Source organism: Malania oleifera, chromosome 11 (assembly GCF_029873635.1).
Source record: "Malania oleifera isolate guangnan ecotype guangnan chromosome 11, ASM2987363v1, whole genome shotgun sequence".
Taxonomy (NCBI): domain Eukaryota; kingdom Viridiplantae; phylum Streptophyta; class Magnoliopsida; order Santalales; family Ximeniaceae; genus Malania; species Malania oleifera.
The window spans coordinates 19674908-19696513 of NC_080427.1; the positions used below are offsets into that span (position 1 = coordinate 19674908).

A 21606-nucleotide genomic window follows, 5' to 3' on the forward strand; every position below is an offset into this window, starting at 1 on the left:
CTTTTCTTGAAAAAATCATTAGTTGGAAAGCAATTATGCGATCAAGAATAGCTTTGTCAACAATTGATGTAGAATACATGGCTCAAGTAGAAGTAGTGAAGGAAGGCCAGTGGTTAAATTGCTCTATTCAAGGCACAAAAGTTGATCAGGATGGAAGTAGAATTTACTGTGATGGTTGTGATGGTTAAGAGTGCTATACACCTGGCCCAAGTTCCAATGCACCATGAGAGGGGTAAGCACATAAATGTCAAGTATCACTTTTATTTGAGAAGTCACTACCTAAGGTAACTTGAAAGTGAAGAAGATTAAGAGAAAATATACATTATAACTCATATTTTTTGAGAGTTTTGTATTTACTTCTTTTTGTCTATTATCCTAATTAAAATTTAACAATCTGATCCTAACAAATTTGTTTTTAAAATTACACAAATCAAATAAGAAGGTCTGGTATTCATGTTGTCGCTGCCTGTTTTAAGAATCTTATTACCGAACTGCCCTACTAACTTTTCCAAAAAACCCGTACTAAAGGAGGGGTAAAAGCGTGAAATAGAAGGGAAGGGGAATTGTGAATTACACGCTTGGGCTTGGAGGTTCCAGGAAGGTTTTTCATTTTCTTCATTCTTCTTGGTGGGGCGTGGAAGAGGAAGCGGATGGTTGTTCTCAATCTGTGATGAATCCCAGTTGCAAAATTTCCTCACCAGACGCAGAGAGACAACAAAAAACCGAGCGAGAGAGAGGTCGGAGAAAGAAGACTATAGAAGGAACTTGGAACCGAGGAAGGACTGTGAAGCTTGCTGTATTGGGACAAAAAAGCCCTAGCTCTCTGTGACCGTGACTCGACCCCTGTGTTTGGGAAGGGGAAGACGTGAAGAATTTCAGGTACCCACTTGCGCGTTCCTTTGGATTTCTCGCTGCACTTTACATTTCTGCAAATTTCTGAAAATGTAGGCGTCAAATATGCCCTTGATTCCTCTTACTTCGGGGAAAATCTCGAACAAATACTTTTGGATGTACACCTCCAATGTACATAAGCCATGTTTCACCTAGTACTTACACTTCACGGCTATGGGGTTCCTTGATTTCCCAAATGCTTTTTGTTTGTTTATATAAATATTGATCCATCTAGGCTTACTGTATGTGCCTTTTTTTTGTGTGTGTGTGTGTGTGTTTTCATTTATGTGCTCGTCACTTTCAGCTTGAGATCAAGGAGCTGTTACTAAAATTTTGACCAGAGGAATTGAATGAAAAATGTCTTCAAATAGTAATCATAACTGTATCATTTCCTCACATTGTCTGCAAGTTTTATTTATTTATTTTTATTTTTTGCGATTTGAATGCGTGTTATTGGGTTTAATTTCTTTGGGGCCATTTAAATTGCCGATAGCTCAAGTTCTCGATTTTAGGATTTTGGCAACTGATCAAAATTTCGCTTTCCAGTGTTGTGAACCTTATTGCCCTATCCTTGTGACGAATGATTTTGTGATTCAAAGCTTTTATTCATGTACTGTATGTAGTTTAGTGATAAATTTTTCCATTGTAAATTATTTATTAATTTTTAAGGTGCTGCTTTCTTTATTTTATTTTTATGTGATTTTTTTTTTTTTAATTTTATTGGATCAATGATGGTTCCATTTGCAGTTTATGATGTAATTAGGGTTTGTTAGCTACACATGAATTGGGGATTTTGAATTTATTAGGTTCTTTCTTCACACGAGAGATAATTGTTGAAATTGATGTTGAGCAAAACAGCGAAGAAGGTAAAAATGCCTTTCTTTTCTGGATGCAATAAGAAGATTGTTTCCCCTACCTGTTTAGAGTTCAAATATCAAATACATTTAAAACATGGGGTTCAGATCATCTCACTTAAGTAAAAGACATGCCTCTCTAATCTCCCCCACTCCACCCATGCCATGTGGACCCATAGCTTCTTCCACAATTTTGTTGATAATTTGTGATTTCATCTCTTGATTGAGTGATAATGATAGCTCAAACCTAAAAAATGATGGTATGAGCCCTAGTGTGAATTTGATTTGTAGTTCCTCCCTCCCTTGTCTCCTTTTCTCGATTTGGTCCCTCATTTGATGGTTGGTATGAAGGGTTAGATCTTTTTATTCATCATTACTTGTATAGATTATAGATTTCATGTTTGCTTGTGGGGTTATTTGGTATAACTTGGCATTTTCCTGGAGTTGCTGTTATTGGATTTTCCTTAGTGCACTAGACCTTTTTAGGATCACATGTGAATAGTATCTTTAAACCTTTTATTTGGGAAACATAAACTATTTTAATTTTTTGGATGATGAGAAAATTTTTTATGTATTTGGGAGAACAAAACAAAAAAATTACATGAGGTTGGAAGAAAGAGCTGTGAAGAAATCAGCAAGAAAGTTCAGCTTTAACCGTTTAACTTGGATGAAATTCTGTTGGGGTGGGTACACCACTACCCTTTGGATCTTCTCCTATAATGATTCTCTTCTCTGCCCCTTTCTCTCTCCCTCCCCTTTCATGCTGCGAATGATGGTGATACCATCTATGTAGAGCATGATGGAAACACAATCTATGTTTGAAATTCTCTCTCTCATGAGGTACTAATTTGTTTATTCATGTCAAAATCCTTTTATATTTACAAAGCTGGCATCCCTTACTTCTTTGTGAATCCCCCCTCTCTTCCATTATCTCATGAAGTGGGTGGTTTGATCTATATTTGCCTTTCACTAATGCACTTAAGCCATGTCTAAATAAAAAAAATTAGGAAAATAGTTTGATAGAAATAAATTGAAAGTTTTCCATCTATCTGCATTATGATTGTAGTGAAAATCCTTCTATAATGTTTCTAAAAGGACCATTATCCATTGATAATAACTTGGTAATTGAAAGAAACTGTCTTCATTTTTTTTTTAATTAATGATAATGGTATCCCAATATTTGGGTTTCGATTGGTATCAAGAATTTTCTAATATATGGATTTTATTTTTATCTAATGCTTGTTTTATTTATTTTTTTTTTTGAGCCTTGTGGCCCGGGGATGCCTTAAATGCTTATTTTTTTAGTGATAATTAATGGGCAGCCGAAGGCCCTATATAATGGTGTAGATCATTTAAGGGGCGTAGGCAAGGGGATTCTTTATCCTTGTTTTTACTTGTTAGGACTGTGGATAGGGGGTTGTGTGGGGAATTAAGGTGGTTAGGGAGAAAGTAGTAGTGTCTAATTTGTAGTTCTATTGACACCATTTTTTTCTTAGATGACCATGTTAATTATTTTAACATCCTTATCATATTGCAGATTTTCTAGAGGGTCTCTAGTCTTAAGAGTTAATGGGGAAGAGCAGTGTTGGGCTAGTTAATTAAGTTATGCTAGGTATTTGGAGCTGACTTCCCTAGTCAGGTGAGATTTAGAACGGCCCTTGACCTAATTAGGAGTCCTTTTGGGAGTGAAGCCATGTTCTTTTGCTATTTGGGACCTAGGGGTGACCAACATAGTTAAGTGGTCGGATGGTTGGAGAGAAACATTGCTCTTGTGGTAGAATCTCATGCATTCAACCTTTCTACCATTTCTCCCAATTTCTTTTATCTCTTCTTAATTTTCTCTTTTTTGGGGGGGGGGGGGGGAGGGGAGCGAGGGGGGGTTAACTCAAAAGCTTGAGAGGGTTATGGAGAGATTTTATTTGGTAAGGTATAGGGAAGATAGGCGATACAACGACAACAACACCCACTAGATGGGGTTGGTTATATGAACCCTTTTTCGCCTATTTTCTCGATCATGAGCAATTTTCTTTGACAATTTCAGTTTTATTATTATTTTTAGATTACAAAAGAACCTCATTAATGCCAAAATAAGGACATAGTTAAAATAGGAAAAGGAGGACAAGACATCCTCCTTCACAGGAAAAAAAAAAGAAAAGAAAATAAAAGAAACAAAAGATTTACATTGATGCTAGCTTCCAAGTTATTTAAGGTTTCCTCCTATCCTTTATATTGCCCCTAATAGTAACTAGGTTGCTCACTCCTTAGGGGTCCACCATTTGGCCTGCATTTCTATTGGCTGAACCATGTGAACTACCCCTCCTTTATCTATCTTCTACAAGATCTAAGCCTAACGCACCATAGATATGTTCATTCCTTCTTTTTATCTTTTGACATTATATTAGTCATCCACCTTAGCATTCTCATTTTAACAACTTTTGCTTTTTGGATATGTTGTTTTTTTGTTGCCCAACATTTTGACCCAAATAGCATAGTTGGTATTATAGCCATCCTAACAAACTTGCCTTTTAATTTTAAAGGTATTCTATGATCACCCAACACACTCGAAGTAGTTCGAGATTTTACTTGACTTGCTTTAGCACTATGTATTACATCTCTTTCAATTTCTCCTTTTGATTGCATAATATATCCAAGGTATTGAAATCTACTAGTACTATTAATTTCTTGACCATCAAGTTAAATCTTTTCTCCAATATTCCTCCTACTATGACCGAAACCACATTTCATATATTCTGTCTTATTTCTACTTATCTTAAAACATCTAGATCCTAAAGCTTCTCTTTATAATTCTAACTTAGATTTTAGTCCACCCCCCCTTTCATTGATCAATACAATATCATTTGCAAAAAAAACCTACACCATGAAACCTCTTTTTTAATGCTCCTAGTAAGTTCATCCATTTCTAGTGCAAAAAGTTAAAGGGCTCAAAGTAGATCCTCGTGATTTGAAATTCCCTAGAATCTCCATCTATAGTCTTAACGCTAGTCATTACTCCATTTTACATAACCTTAATGAAGTGTATATCTGCTACGTACTCCCCTTTTATAACTTCTAATACCCACTGCAGAACTAAGTACCTGATCATAAGCTTTCTCTAAGTCAATAAAAATCATATGCAAGTGCAAGTCCCTCTTCTTTCTCCTAAAATTTTCCATTAATCTTCTTAAAACATATATAACTTTTGTGGTAGATCTCCCAAACATAAAATCAAATTGATTTTTTGAGACCTTCATTTATAACCTTAATCTTTGTTCAACTACCCTTTTGCATAGTTTCATTATATGATTCATAAGTTTAAATCTACGATAGTTATTAAAATTTTGAATATGTCCTTTATTTTTGTATATATGTGCTAAAGTGCTTTTCCATCACTCCTTTGGCTTTTTCTTAGTTTTTATAATTATGTTAAATAATATGGGTTAACTATATAATTCAATTGAGATGTTATTCAAATTTCAATTTGTGATGTCATCTGGGCCTGTAGCTTTTCTATTTTCCATCTTTTTTGATGCAAACTTAACTTATTAATACAAATTTTGGGAATAAATCTCATAATTTTAGCCTTTTCCTCATTTGTCAATTCTAAGCTTAAGCATTCTACTTGGTTTTCATTAAATAGCTTATTAAAGTAATTCACCATATTTCTTTTATGTCTTCTACCTTAACCTAGGCAATATCATCCTCATTTGTTTTTATACATTTTACATCACCTACGTTTATGCTCTTTCTTTTTCTAGCTCTAGAATATATCTCTTTCCCCTTATTTTGTAGCTGAATTAGCTTGTAAATTATCATATGATATATATTTAGCTTCACTAATTGTCTTTTTCGCATCTTTTCTTGCTTATTGCTACGTTTTAGAGTTTTCCATGTTTCTACATTTTTTGCATGTTTTATATTGAATTCTTTTGTCTTTACGATTTTTTGGACATCTTGATCCCACCACCAACTTTCTTTACTAGCTAAGAATCTTCCCCTATTTTCACCTAGAACCTCCTTTGCGACCTTTTTAATAGAGCTAGCTATTCTACATCAAATAGTGTTTGCATCTATACAATCCCATATTGCTCATCACCAGCTTTGATGATTTTATCTTCAAAAATTATTATATTTTCTCCCTTTACGTTTCCGCCACCTAGTTCTCTTGAACTGATTTATATTACCATCTCTTTTCCATTTTTCAATACATGTATCTAACACAAACTCTATGTTGTGTTGTTAAGCTTACACCTAGGATAACTTTACAATCCTTACATAATAAGTGATCTACCCTCATAGTCAAGAAAAAATCTATTTGAATTTTATTTTGTCTACTTTTGAAGGTAATTAAGTGTTCTTCTCTCTTTTTTAAGGAAGTATTCAATATAATAAGATCATATGACTAGGTGAAGTCTATGGTCATATCCCTAGACTCATTTTTATCTCCATATCTGTGTCTTCCTTGTATACTCTCATGACCTTTATTATCCTTTCCAATGTGACCATTCAAATAAACTCCTATGAATATTTTCTTAGTCCTTGATATCCCTTGTTTACTGCTATCCATATTTTCCCAAACTTGTCTTTTAGGGTTTATGCTAACGGACATGGTTCGAAATCGCGGTCGCGGGTAACGTCGCGTAACAGTCGTGGGACGTTGGAGACGCGGGTGTTACGTAACGGGAAGCGGGTGTAGCGGTCGTGAATTTTTTTCACGCATGCACAACCATGCCAAAATCGAAAAATAAGCATGAAATCCATGAATACATGATTTTTAATGAATTTTAAAGGTCTTCATTCAACCTACAAATGTTTTTTAATAGGCATTATGTTTTTTAGATTAATTTTAGTGCGCTGTTTACAAAAAAAAAATATATATTTTTATAATTTACATTACTTTAAAATTTACAATTTAACAAAATAAATATAGAATTGTAAATCTTTCAATTTAATTAATTAAATGGTAATAGACTTGAACTTGAGTCACTTAAGAGTTGAGACTTGACTAATTGTGTACAAATTAGAATTTATTATAAATTGTAGATCTAATATTAAATTATTAATTGTCAAGGACCTTAAGGTATTAAAAAAAAATATATATATAGAATATTAGTTAATATTTTTTTTACTAAGTCTGTACTCTAAGTTTCTAAGTTCTAAGTTCTAGGTTCTAACTCTCTAAGAGTCTAAGTAACTCTATAAATTTTATATTTTAAAAACTTTATACTATTTTTTTTATTTTAATTAATAAATTCTACTTATACAATCATTATTAATTTACAATTGTTAATTTGTATTCTAATTAAATAATAAATAAACTAAATTTATTTACTAATTATATTTATAAACTGAATTTATAAAACAAAATTTACAATTTATATACTAATTAGTAATTAAATAAACTGAAATTTATAATTTATATAAACTATAAATTGAAATTATAAAACAAACTAAATTTAAAACTGAAATTTACAATTTATATACTAATTAAATGAACTGAAATTTACAATTTATATACTAATTAAATAAACTGAAATTTATAATTTATATAAAGCAATAAAGCATGAATTAAAATAATAAAACAGAATAAATTATTAAGCAATAAAGCCTAAATTGAAATAATAAATTACATACCCACTGGCCACCACCCACGACCCCCAGTTACCACTTACCCAATACCCAATACCCACTCCCGACTCCCACTCCCATGGAAGTTGCGAGCCTGCGCTGCGAGAGAACTGCTGGCCTGCTGCAGCTGCAACCTGCAAGCCTCCAAATTTTGGAGGAATTGAAGGCTTCGAATGGAGGAATCGAAGGCTTGCTGATTTTTGTGTTCTTGGACGAAGGAGATGAATGACGGACCAAGGAAGACGAAGCTCTACGAAGCAGATTTTGGGGGTTTTAGGGATTTCGAAGCTTTAGATCAGTAGATCGAAGCTGTAGGTACGAAGGAGACGAAGAATCGAAGAGTAATTCAAGTGAAGAGGGAACTGAACTCAGCTTGCAGACGACAGATGTAAGGGTTCGAAGGCTCGAAACTGCTTTTCAGTTCTTCGGACTTTGGAGGATTCAAATGACGATATTAGACGAAGGAGAGACGCACAAAGTGGAGCAGATTCGAGGAGACGAGGTACGCTGTAAGGGGCTTTCGGCCGTGACATGGAGTAACGGACGTTACGTTCCGTAACGTTAGTGTAACGGCCGTTACGAGCCGTTATGTCTCCGTAACGGCCGTTACTCATATGAATTTTTGGCTCGCCGCCAATGCGGCCTGTAGCGGAATCAGTGACCTGTTTTTCCGTTACGTAATTGCCGTTATTTAATACCATGGTCACGGACCCCCAAAATGGGACTCAAGTAAGGGCTGTGTGGCACTCGTTGAGAGCTCTCCCTCGACAAGTTAGCCAAGTCTCACGTGTTCAAGCCTGAAATCACGAGCACCCGGTGAGTCTCAATACTCAAGAAAACCAAGGAACAATAGGATATCACACGAGCAATATATTCTTATACATCGAATAAGACTATAACAATCAGAGACATCACAATCCAAGGCAACAAAGCACCACAATGAAAAGGACTACTTGTATTATTCAACTACAAGAGAATAATCATACAAACGATAACACAAATAATCATATATTCATTCTAAATCCCTGGAGAATACAATTATAGCAGTATCTCTCTCCCCTTTTTCCGCATTACATTGTCACTCCCTAACATCCTCCCCCACTCATTTTATCGACGTCCGAGTTGATGTGTTGTAGAAGGCCGTCTCACTCTTCTGATGTCGAAGTTGATGTCATTGTCTTCAAATTTCTGAAATCTTCAATCTTCTGTATGGCATGCTGAAGGTTTTTTGCCTTTTCCCAACTATTCTCTTCTTCCCCCAGCCCTAGCCACTGAACCAGAAGTTGCTGTTGTTGACGACCTTCTGCATTGACGATTCCGTCTGCAATGATCTCCTGGACTTCTTTGTTGACAGGCTGCCTTCTGGAAATTGTTGATCTCCTTAGCTTTTGTCGGTGCGGATTTGCTTCATTTGTGTGGAATGACTTTAAATTGCTTACATGAAACACAGGATGGACTGGACGTCTGTGGCTTTTCATCCACTCGGGTTGCTCAAGCTGATAAGATGCATGTCCCACCTTCTCGATCACTCTAATTGGACCCTCGTAATGGCGTAACAATCTTTTATCCTTGCTGCGAAGAAAGCGAAATGTCTCCGGCGACACTGTTACAAGAACCAGATCTCTAGCTTCAAATTGTTGTGGTCGTCTCCCTTTGTCAGCCCATTTCTTCATGTGCTTCGATGCTTTTTCTAATTGAGCTCGAATGACTTCGATGTTTTGCAACCAATTTTTCGTAAATTGGTATGCTTTTGGGCAATTTCCTTTGTATGGACCATCCAGAGTGTGCGGGAGAGTCGGTTGTTGACCTGTCACGATCTCAAAAGAGCTTTTATTAGTCGCAGAAGATTTCATGGAGTTAAAACAGAATTGTGCTGTGTCCAGTAAAGTAACCCAATTCTTCTGATTGGAGTTAACGAACTGTTGCAAGTATTCTTCCAACATTCCATTAAAACGTTCGGTCTGACCATCTGTCTGTGGGTGATAGCTGGTGGACAAATTAAGGTTTGAACCCATCAAGCGAAAGAGTTCACCCCAAAATCCCCCTGTGAATCTAACATCCCTATCACTGATTAGGCTTTCTGGAACACCCCAATATTTCACCACATGCTTGAAGAATAGCTGAGCTGTCTTCTTTGTTGAACATGGCTTCGAGATTGGTACGAAAGTAGCATACTTTGAGAACCGATCAATCACCACCAAAATTGTGTCATACTCCTCTACTTTTGGCAACAAGGAAATGAAATCCAAAGAGGCACTCTCCCATGGCCTGGCAGGAACTAGCAATGGCTCCAATAAACCTAAGGTCTTCTTTCTTTCTACCTTGTCTTGTTGACAAATCAAGCAAGTTTTGGTATAACTCATCACATCATCTTGCATATTCGGCCAACAGTACCCATGTGTAATCAATGCCTGAGTTCTTCGCCGTCCAGGATGACCAGCCCACAACGTATCATGACACTCTTTTAGTAAGGTTTTCCTCAAGTTTCCAGCTTTGGGCACATAGACTCTCCTGCCTTTAGTCATAATCAGTCCATCTTCTACCCAGAATTTTCGAGTCTTCCCTGTTGGTCTGTACTTAAATGTTCCCTGATAAGATTCTTCAAAGATAACGCCACCCTACTAATTGATAGATGACTGATGAGTTTCAATGGTGCCAATTCGGTTTTTCTACTTAAAGCATCGGCCACTTCATTCGTCTTCCCTACTTTTTATTCAAAATCAAAATTAAATTCAGCTAACTTCTCCTGCCAACGGGCTTGTTCTGACGTTAGTCCAGGTTGTGACAAAAAGTGAGTAACTGCCATATTATCGATTTTTACCACAAATTTGGACCTCAAGAGATAGTGCCTCCACACCCGAAGACAGTGTACCACTGTGAAAAGCTCCTTTTCCTGTGCTGTACAGTTCCGTTCGGCACCCGATAATTTTCTACTTTCAAAAGCAATTGGATGCCCTTCCTGCAAGAGAACTCCCCCTAATGCAAAGTCTGAGGCATCTACTTGCACTTCAAACGGTTTTGTCACATTAGGAAGGATTAGCACAGGATCTCCTACAATCTTTTCCTCTAATTCAACGAATGCTGATTGGCACTCTTCTGACCACCCTCATGGTACCCCCTTCCTCAATAAATTTGTTAACAATACAACTCTTCTGGAGTACCCCTCTATAAACTTTCGATAGTAGTTGGCTAGACCTAAGAAAGATCGCAGTTCTCTAACGGATGTAGGTGCTCGCCACTCCTTAATAGTTTTTACTGTAGCTGAATCCATCCGTATCTGGCCCTCCTCAATGATATGCCCCAAGAATTTAATACGCTTTTGAGCGAAAGCACACTTCTCCCCTTTTACATATAATTGATTTTCTTTGAGTTTTTGAAAAACCTTCCGAAGATGATCTTTATGTTCTTCTAAGGATGCGCTGAAAACCATTATGTCATCAAGGTAAACAACCACAAACTGATCAAGGTAGTCCCGAAAAACCTGATTCATTAGAGAACAAAAGGTAACGGGTGCATTTGTTAGCCCAAAAGGCATGACAAGGAATTCAAATGCTCTATACCGGGTGACACAAGTGGTCTTCGGTTCATCCCCCTCAACAATGTGCACTTGATGATATCCCGACCTTAAGTCCAGTTTCGTGAAATATCTAGCTGTACTTAACTGGTCAAAAATTTCAGCAATCAGTGGAATGGGATACTTGTTGCGCACCGTCACCTTATTAAGAGCCCGATAATCTACACACAAGCGCAAACTACCATCTTGTTTCTTCTGAAATAACACTGGGGCCCCAAAAGGTGCTTTTGAAGGACGGATGAACCCTGCTGCAATAAGATCATTCAGTTGCCTTCTAAGTTCAGCTAACTCCAGCGGCGCCATTCGATAAGGGGCACGTGCTGACGGCTTTACTCCTGGAAAAAGTTCAATTTCGTGGTCAATTTGTCGTCGAGGTGGTAAAACCCTCGGTAGCTATTTCGGGATCACCTCCTTGAACTCTTCTAAAACTTCCTTAATCTCAAGTGGACATTTCCCTACCTCTGCATCTTCTGAGACTATCGGTAGAACGACGAAAGAAGATTCTTCCCTTTTTACTCCCTTTTTGAATTGGAGGGCTGAAAGCAACTTCCTCTCATCGAAATTGTTGTAGGCTGCGGGGACCGCACAAGGTGCACTTCCCATTATCACAAGACAATCCGCAGCTGGGATCGGCATTGAGCGTGTCACTTTAAGAAAATCCATCCCCAATACCACATCAAAGTCGTCTAGGGGTGCCACAGTGAAATCAATTGTTCCAGACCATGATCCCATTTGGCATGCCACTTTAGGTGCCACCCCCACCGTGGTTAACGCTTGAGAATTCACTGCTTTTAACTTGCTCACATCCTTATCTACTTGCAATTCTAACCGTTGAGCTTCAGAATCAGCAATGAAATTATGGGTGACCCCTATATCAATCATGGCCTTGATTTTCTTTCCATTCAAAAGTAGATCAACGTACATTAGTCCCTTCTCCTGAGACTTGTTGTTAATTACTTGACGCTCTAATGCCCCCAAAAATCTCAATGCTCCCACCATATTCGGTTGTTCTTCTGGGGTTGCTGTCGGGGTTTCGGTTTCCCCTCGAAGGGCCTTTATAGCATGCAAAGCCTTACGTTTGGGGCACTCTGCCACTCGATGTGGTCCTATGCAAAGAAAACAAGAGATCGGTCGATGCTCTCCACCCCCCGTTCGTCCGCCCCTCCACTCCTTAACCATGGGCGCTCTTTTATCTTTCCAAGAACTATTTGTCTCCCTATCCCTTCCCCCATTTGTGGGCTTATACACTTTACTGGGTCTGGAATCATTATTGGCGGACGTAGGGAAATTTCGCTTCCTAGAATTATCTGAAAAATCATCCAACCGTTCGATAGCAGCGAGAGCAGAAGAGAGATCACTAGCACCTTGCTGACGCAATTCATTCCTTGGCCATGTCTTCAAACCCCGAAGAAAATGAATTGTCATGTCTATAATGTCCAACATCAAGGCTTGGTATTCTCGTACATAGCTCCTTATTAAGCCGGTCTGTTGTAATTCCATTACTTTGCACTTTGCTATGTACTCCACATTTTTGGGATAGAATTAAGTCTTCAACGCCTGTTTCAACCCCTCCCATGTGTTGATAACACATCTGTTGTGCCGAATATCATTCTATTTAGTTCTCCACCACACTTTTGCATCCCCTACCAGGTATGCCGTTGCCAGATTTACCCGGTCCACTTCTAGATCCACTCGTGAGCATGTGAAGTAGTGCTCCATATCAAAGAAGAAATTATCCAGCTCCTTGGCATCTCGCGTATCCCCAAAACTTTTAGGTTTCGGTACCTTCAATCGAAAACTTTCAATGGGATCTGCAACCGGCCTTCGGGCTATCTGTGCCACTGCATTCACTTTCAGAGTGATCTCTTGTAAATCCCTCTGGACTTGGACCACCGCACTTTGGATATTGCCCATCTCCTTCAAATCTTCCTTCTAAGAAGTAATGGACTCCTTAACATCTTCTGCAAGGAAATCAAAATTATCCGTTAGCTCCTGTAGGGAGGCCTCAAGCTCTATTGGCTCTCACCGTTGGAACGAAAGAGATGGCAATATGCCCTCAATATGTTCCAGCCTACTCTCAAAGGCTTCCAACTGCTCGATACTCTTCTGGAAGGCCTCAAGCTCTCTTGGCCGTTTCTTCAGGAATTTCACACGTGGAATGAATTTTTCAAGTTCCTCAAGTCTCTCTACAACTTTTGATACCCCATAGAGATTTTCTCTAGGGTTTTCTTCAGCGGCCTCAAGCTTCGTTGGCATGCTTTTCTCTTTTATCAATGTTGCCACCAACCCTTGGAGTTCACCACACGTTCTCTCCAGGGTTACAAGTTTCGTCTCAAGCGCCTCAATGTGCTCCACTTTTCCTGACTTGTTTCTCATATTACCATTCATGGTGCTTGCACACACTGTGCTCTGATACCAACTGTCACGGACCCCCAAAATGGGACTCAAGTAAGGGCCGTGTGGCACTCGTTGAGAGCTCTCCCTCGACAAGTCAGCCAAGTCTCACATGTTCAAGCCTGCAATCACGAGCACCTGGTGAGTCTCAATACTCAAGAGAACCAAGGAACAATAGGATATCACACGAGCAATATATTCTTATACATCGAATAAGACTATAACAATCAGAGACATCACAATCCAAGGCAACAAAACACCACAATGAAAAGGACTACTTGTATTATTCAACTACAAGAGAATAATCATACAAACGATAACACAGATAATCATATATTCGTTCCAAATCCCTGGAGAATACAATTATAGCAGTATCTCTCTCCCCTTTTTCCGCATTACATTGTCACTCCCTGACACTAAGCCTATTTGAGGAACATAAGCACTAATGACATTTATTATCTCTTGACCGACGACCATCTTAATTTTTATAAATCTATCCTTTGCTCTTTTAACATTTGCAACAACATCTTTTAAGCCTTTGTCTACAATGGTTCCTACGTTGTTTTTATGTTTTTCTTTTCCAATATACCAAAGTTTGAATCCACATTTTTTAATTTCTATAGCTTGCTCCCCTATCCCCTTTGTTTTTGAAGGCATATTACAAATAATTTTTCTTCTAATCATTGTCTCCACCATCTCCATACTTTTACTTGTAAGTGACCCTATATTCCAATTTGCTAATGTAATTGTAGTCGCTTGAACTAACTGCTTTACTTGTCCATGTCTAGAATGATGCAGGAACCTCGCATATTTGACATCATACCTAGGCGCTAACACGGTGTGTCGCTTTGAGGCGATGACCTAGCACGCCTTCACCCATTTTTTGCTATTCCCAAGTGGTATAAGCTCAACACTTTTGCTCGTATGGCACACCCCAAGCAATAATCATTTAGGATTCATATCATGGAGATCTAATAAGTTTACACTGGTAGTCAGCTACCTAACACAACCATCCTCCTTTATCTAGGCTTGGGATTGACTGTGTTTGAAAAGATTTAGGACATTGAGTTCATCATAGGCGGAGTTAGGGGAGAGGAGAGACTAGTTGGTTGAATGGGAGGTGGTGCGTAGGACAAAGGTGAAAATAGGGTTGGGTCTTGGTAATTTGGGGTCTGAAAACATTATCTTCTTGGCTTAATGGCTGTGGCGGTTTCTCTTGGAGGTGAATTCTCTTTGGCATGTAGTTATGAAAAGTAAATTTTGCATATAAATAACGGATGGGATGCTAAATTGGACTTAAGATGTTCTTCAATGAGTCCTTGGAGGTTCATTTCGCTAGTATACCCTTCTTTTCTTCCTTTAACAAAGTTTGAATTGGGTAACAATAATCGTAGTAGGTTTTGGGAAGATGTTTGGTTGGGGTGATACATTATTTTGTTCCTTTGCTTGATTTTATTGTCTTTCTTCTTGCTACAATGATGTGGTTTCCTTATTTCTTATTCTTGAGAGGGATTCCTTTTCTTGGGACTTTCATTTTAGGAGGGATTTAAATGATAGAGGTGGTGGAGGATTGTGCTGGTTGGAGGGTTGCAGACATCTCCTAAGAGTTACAAACTGATGGTTTTTGGACTCTTTGGGGTATTATTTGTGTAAATATTTCTTTTCTCACATTATTAAGGCTTATACTGTTTCTCCTCTCTATCGGGTTATATGGGAGGCTAAAGTTCCTTATAAAATAAAGGCCCCCCACACCCTCCCCCGGGGGGGGGGGGGGGGTGGCTCTTAGTGGGGTTAACACCCATTATCTGCTGCAGAGTAGGGGGGCCTTCTAAAGCTTTGACACATAGTGTCTCATGCATGGGAATAGTTTTGAAGATGTTTCTACACTGTTCATCTGCAAGGGGCTTTTGGAATACGATTTTTTTGAGGTCTTAGTGAAATGTTTTTGTCCAAGTCAGTGGAGGAGCTCTTGACTATTCCTTTTGCTGGTTGTGGTTGAGGTCTTGAATTACTTGTTTTATCAAACACACATCTTTATTAATTCAATCAATTCACAAACCAATACTAAACACACCACAAGTTAATAAAAACTTAACCAATCAATCAACCAATCAATAACTCAAAATAACCAATCAAAAATACTCAATCAACCACAATTTGCAGCACTTGTGGAATTTCAGCTTTTGAAAATTTTTGCTTTAGCAGCCCTGTGAGTAATTGCAAGCCCTGTATTTGAATGAAATTATTTGCTCTCTCTTAACTAAGATTTCCGCAAACGATTAACCAACGTACTCCCTTTTGCGTTTCCGCAAAGTGTTAATCAAAACGTACTTTCTTTTTATTAAGATTCTTCTTTTAATTTCAGTTTTGTTCTGTGCAGCCTGCACTTAGCATAAAACACAATACAATATATAAATGTGCTGAAAATAAAGAGTAGGGAAAGAAGAACACCGAGATTTTTATGAGGTTCGGCTTATCCCCAGCCTACGTCCTCACCTTTGGCCAATACCACCAAAGGATTCCACTAGGCACTCCTTTCCGGGCGGAGCAAGCCTTATACAATTCCCTCTTTTACAGGTAGAGATCCCTCTCCAAGGGATACCCCATGCTTGGTTACAACGATTCAATAGCCCTGAATCGTTAAGAAACAAGAAACAAGAAGAAGAGAACTTGTGTACAAGATACACTCTCAGATAGAGTAGGTTAGTACAACAATCAGCACAATATACTTCAATGTAAATTCAATATAAAGAAATTGAAGCTCAATAAAACTCTATCACCAGATTAATCTTCCTTTGATTGAAAGATTCAGACTTTAAAGCACAATTTTGTGTGAGATGATCAGCTAGAACTCAGTTGAGATACTAGCAAGATGTGAGCAAGAAAGCTTTTGAGAATTGAGAGCACTTGGAAGTATTAAATTGCTGAAAATATTTCTTGGTAATTAAAATCCTTGTCTTGGGGGCTATTTATAGAGTTTAAAAACTTAATTTCTTGCTCCCCAAGTTTACTTGGAGTGTTGGTCAAGTTTACAAAAAGATTGGAGCCCAAGAAACCAAATGTAAAAATTTTCCTGTTAGTATTTTTAAAAATCTATCGAGTGGCAATCGCCTGGCACGACTAGTCAGGTGCCTGTCTCAGTTAAATTCAAAAGTTAGAACACTGACAGTCGCCTGTCAAAACACAGGCAGGCGCCTTAGATGACAGGGCAGGCGCCTGTCAAGCTATCATCAGGTGCCTAGCACCTTTCTGTCTGCCAATTCTTAAAAAAAAACACAAATATAGTCAGTCGCTTGGGAGTTTTGGGCAGGTGCCTCAGCTTTAAAAAACATTTGTTTTTTAAGATTTGACTTTGAAAACTCTTTTCATTTGAGACCTTCATTATTTATAACTTTGGAAATCATATTTCAAGGTCTTTAAAAATGGTTTCTTAAGATTTTAATTTGTCCTAAAGAGTTTCAAACTTTTTATATTGATTTTTACTTGAAGTACTTACATAAAAACTTCCTTAAGATTCTAAATCCTTCAACTCTTGTAGTCTTCATGCATGTCCTTGCTTTGAGTCCTTTCTTTGAGCTTCATAATCTTTCAAACTTTAGGCTTTCATAGAATATGTCAATCTTTGAACTTTAACAACCTTTGAGCTAAGCTTTGAACTAGTTGTTCGTATGATTTCATTTGCTTGAACTTGAGCTTTCTAACGTTTGATTCCTAAAACATTTCAACTTGGAAACATATCAAATTACCTTGATTTGTTATCATCAAAATAAGAGTCGTAAGCCTTGTTAGGCCAACACAGTTTTCAGTTGTTTAATATAGTTCTAAATCTGTAACTGATTCAGAGCCTGAATTTATGTTCAAATTTTAGCAATTGATTTCTTATAAAAAAAATTAGTAATTGATTTTATCAAAAAACACCTAATCCACGCTCTTTTTTAATTTTTATTTTTAATCTTTTTGGACAGGATTATGAAGTTTCGAATTTTCACCAGTTTGAGGGTCAGAGGGAGTAAGGTGGCAGTGGAAGCTGAAAAGCTTGAGAATCTAGTTTTTTTGTGATGTCTTTAAAATGCAGACAGAATCACAGGTCTCCTTAGGTTGTGAGGCTTGCCTTCAACCTGAGAATATTTCAATTAAGGATGGAGATCCTACTGCAACATCATCCGCCATAAATTATGTTGTTCCACAGCAGCCTGGTATGTTATTAGGATTGTGACTTTTGTAGTCAGTATTTATATATTCTTTTCAGACTATGTTCTTTAGTGGTTGTTGAAGATGTGGCGCTGTTACTTTTATTTTTTGGCTTATTGTCAATGCAGCAAAAAAACAAACTCGACAATGGGCTGCTTGGACACGTCAAGAGGAGGAAAGTTTCTTCACTGCATTACGTCAAGTTGGCAAGGCATGTTTTTTCAACACTTTACTTTTGTATTGGTCTTCTTTGCTTTATTTTGCATCTTATATATATATGTATGTATGTATCATGTCTTGATTACAGAATTTTGAAAAGATCACTTGTCGCGTCCAAAGCAAAAATAAGGATCAGGTAACCTAATCAAAAAATTTTGCTTATATTGGTCCGATGTAACATCTTTCAAATTCAAATGTTCTGAATATCTATGATTTTTGTGCTTTGCAGGTCAGACATTATTACTATCGTCTTGTGAGACGTATGAACAAGCTGTTGGGTCCAGGATTTTGTCTGGATGCGAAGAATTCAAAAGATACTAATGCTGCAATGCTTCGATGGTAACCATTGACCAAAAGTCAACTTGTTTCCTTCAGATCCCTTTATTATATTCATAGGGTATATTTATTAGTATCATCTTATTCATTACAGCAACAACTTCTGAATGTTAGATCTCTTTACCTGTGGTGATATATTTAAGCTAATTCTGAAGCATTAAGAAAAGTTGTAATGAAAAATACTTATAGCAAACAGTTTTTGGGGGAGAAAAGAGGACACTTTCTTGGCTGAAGACTGAAGAAGGCTTTCTTGCATCATGGGAATGGCTTTTCTCTTGATCTGTAGTGGAATTGATTTAACCAGTTCAGGTGCATGGTTAACAAAATTGTGATCTGGATCATAGAATCGTATGATTCTGTGATCTGGATTCACCCAAATGATCCAAATCTCAACAAAAATTGGGATTAAGTAGAATTGTGATAGAATTGAAATAGAACTGATAGAGTCATAAAATTGGTTCGCAAGTAGGATCGTACTGGTTCTACTTCGTCGCCTGGATTGGGTTTCTTCTCTTTTTGGGCTTTAATAATATGGCCCAATACATGACACACAGCTTAGCTTCTTTCTTTGGCGTTCAACAACCAGAATTCTTCGTGTTTGATCAGCAGCAGCCAAGAACAGACCAAGTCAGCAGGCCCTGCAGAGTTAAGCTTCGAAACAGAGAGCTTTGAGTCTAGCTTCTTGAAGGGAACATAGAAGACAGCTTCTGATCTTCTTTTAAGTCTTGTTTCTTGAGGAGCTTTAAGAAAGACCTTGATTTCTTCATATTCTTATCATGCTCTTGGATCTACACTACAACAACAAAACCAAGCCTCGAGTCCCACTAGTAGGGTCGGCTATATGAATCCTTTTCCGCCAATTGATGCGATCATGGACCTTCTTTTGACAAATTCAGGGCCATTAAATCCTTGCTCACTATTTCATTCCAAGTTATTTTAGGTTTATCCCTACCTTTTATACTGCCCTTCACAGTAACTAACTCACTCTTCCTCACTGGTGCACTATGTGACTTACGTTGCAAGTGCCCAAACCATTTGAGTTGTCCATCCCTTATCTTATCTGCTATAGGAGTTACACCTAACTTACCGCAAATATGTTCATTTCTTAATTTATTATTCAGTGTTATACCATTCATCCATCTAAGCATTTTCATCTCGACAACTTTTACTTTTTGGATATTATGTTTCTTTGCTGCCCAACATTTTGATTCATATAGCATAGCTGATCTTATAGCTGTCTTATAAAACTCCCCTTTTAATTTTAAGGGTATTCTACGATCACAAAGCACACTTGAAGAACTTCTCTATTTTATCCAACCTTCTTTCTCTCTATGCATTACATTCTCTTCAATTTCTCCTTCAACTTTTGTTATTGATTCAAGGTATCGAAATCTACAAGTGCTATTTATTTTTTCTTCATTAAGTTTAATTTTGTCTCCAATATTCTTCCTACTATTACTAAAATCACAATTCATGTATTTTGTCTTATTTCTCCTTATCCTAAAGCCTCTAGATTCCAAAACTTCTCGCTATAATTCTAACTTAGCCTCTACTCTGCCTTAGTTTCATCAATCAATACAATATCATCTGCAAACAACGTATATCATGAAACCTCATTTTGGATGCTCTTAGTTGGTTGATCCATTGCTAAAGCTAAAAGATAAGGGCTCAAAGCTGATCCTTGATGTACACCTATGGTGATTGAAAATTCTCTAGTCTCTCTATCTATAGTACTAACACTAGTCATTATTCCATTGTACATATTTTTAATGACATCAATATACCACTACATACACTTTTTTTCCCCCATAAAACCCACCATAAATCTTTCTTGGATACGCTATCATATGCTCTCTCTAAGTCAATAAATACTACATGCAAGTTCCTCTTCTTTTCCCTAAACTTTTCCATTAATCTTCTTAATAGATATATTGCTTCTGCAGTAGATTTCCCAAGCATAAAACCAAATTGATTTTCTGACACCTTCATTTCTAGCTTTAATCTTTGTTCAACTATCCTTTCCCACAGTTTCATTGTATGACTCATAAGTTTAATTCAACGATAGTTATTACAATTTTGAATATCACTTTTATTTTTGTATATAGGTATTAAAGTGTTTTTCCTCCATTCATATGACATTTTCTTAGTTTTTATAATGTGTTAAATAAATTGGTTAATCATATAATTCCATTATTTCCTAAGCATTTCCAAACGTCAATTGGGATGTTATCTGCTCCTATTGTTTTTCCATTTTTCATCTTTTTTAGTGCAAATGTAAATTCGTGACCTTTAATTTTGCGAATAAATATCATATTTTTAGTCTTTTCCTCATTTTTCAATTCTGAGTAAGCCTCTATTTGGTTTTCATTAAACAACTTACCAGAGCAACTTCGCCATCTTTCTTTTATGTCTTCTTCCTTAACCAAGACAATATCATCTTCACTTTTTATACATTTTACATTACCTAAGTTTTTACTTTTTCTTTCTCTAGCTCTAGCAAGTTTAAATATATCTCTTTTTGCTTCTTTTGTCTTTTAATCTATCATACAAATTATTAAATGATCCATGTTTAGCTTCACTAGCGGCCTTTTTTTTGCATCTTTTCTCGCCTTCTTATACTTTTCAAAGTTATCCATATTTCTACATTTTTGCCGCGTTTTATACCATATTTTTTTTTTTTGCCTTTACGGCTTTTTGGACATCTTTATCCCACCACCAATTTTCTTTGTTACTCGTGAAACTTCCCCTTGATTCACCTAAAATATATTTTTCTATCTTTTTAATAGAGCTATCTATCGTACTCCAAAGAGTATTTGTATCTATCCCATCATCTATAGTCTAATCACCATCTTTGATAATTTTATCTTTCAATTTTATTATATTTTGTCTCTTTAGGTTCCACCGCCTAGTTTTCTTATACTGGTTTATTTTATCATTTTTCTTCCATTTTTTAATACATTTATCTAACACTAGGACTCTATGTTGTGTGCTCAAGCTTTCACCTAGAATAACTTTACAATCCTTGCATGATAAATGATCTACCCTCCTAGTTAGGGAAAATCTATTAGACTTTTATTTTGTCCATTATTAAAGGTTATTAAGTGTTTTTCTCCCTTCTTAAAGCAAGTATTCATTGTAATAAAATCATATGACATAGCGAAGTCTAAGATCATCTCCCTAGATTCATTTTTGTCTCCATAACCATGTCCTCCATGTCTCCTCTCATAACCTTTATTATCCCTTTCAACGTGTCTATTCAGATCTCCTATGAATATTTTCTCAGTTCTTGATATGCCTTGTATAATGTTATCCATATCTTCCTAAAATTGTCTCTTAAGATTTTCTGGTAAGCCTACTTAAGGAGCAGAAGCACTAATGATATTTATTATCGCTTTGCCTAAGACTATCTTAATTTTTATAATTTAATCCCCTACTCTATTTACATCTACAACACTATCTTTTAAGTTCTTGTTTACATAATTTCTACCCCATTCTTATGTTTTTCTTTTCCATTGTACCAAA

General features: G+C 36.9%; 1 protein-coding gene across 1 annotated transcript in view; it reads left to right on the forward strand.

Moving 5' to 3' along the window:
* The first annotated feature begins 543 nt into the window (after positions 1–543).
* The window catches only part of LOC131167997 (TSL-kinase interacting protein 1), a 54232-nt gene continuing 33169 nt past the window's right edge, over positions 544–21606 (forward strand). The window contains exons 1-5 of the mRNA XM_058127120.1: positions 544–879; positions 17304–17534; positions 17658–17740; positions 17837–17884; positions 17978–18087. Coding sequence (XP_057983103.1) covers positions 17408–17534; positions 17658–17740; positions 17837–17884; positions 17978–18087 — 368 coding nt within the window. The 5' untranslated portion in view covers positions 544–879; positions 17304–17407. The remainder of the gene's footprint in view (positions 880–17303; positions 17535–17657; positions 17741–17836; positions 17885–17977; positions 18088–21606) is intronic.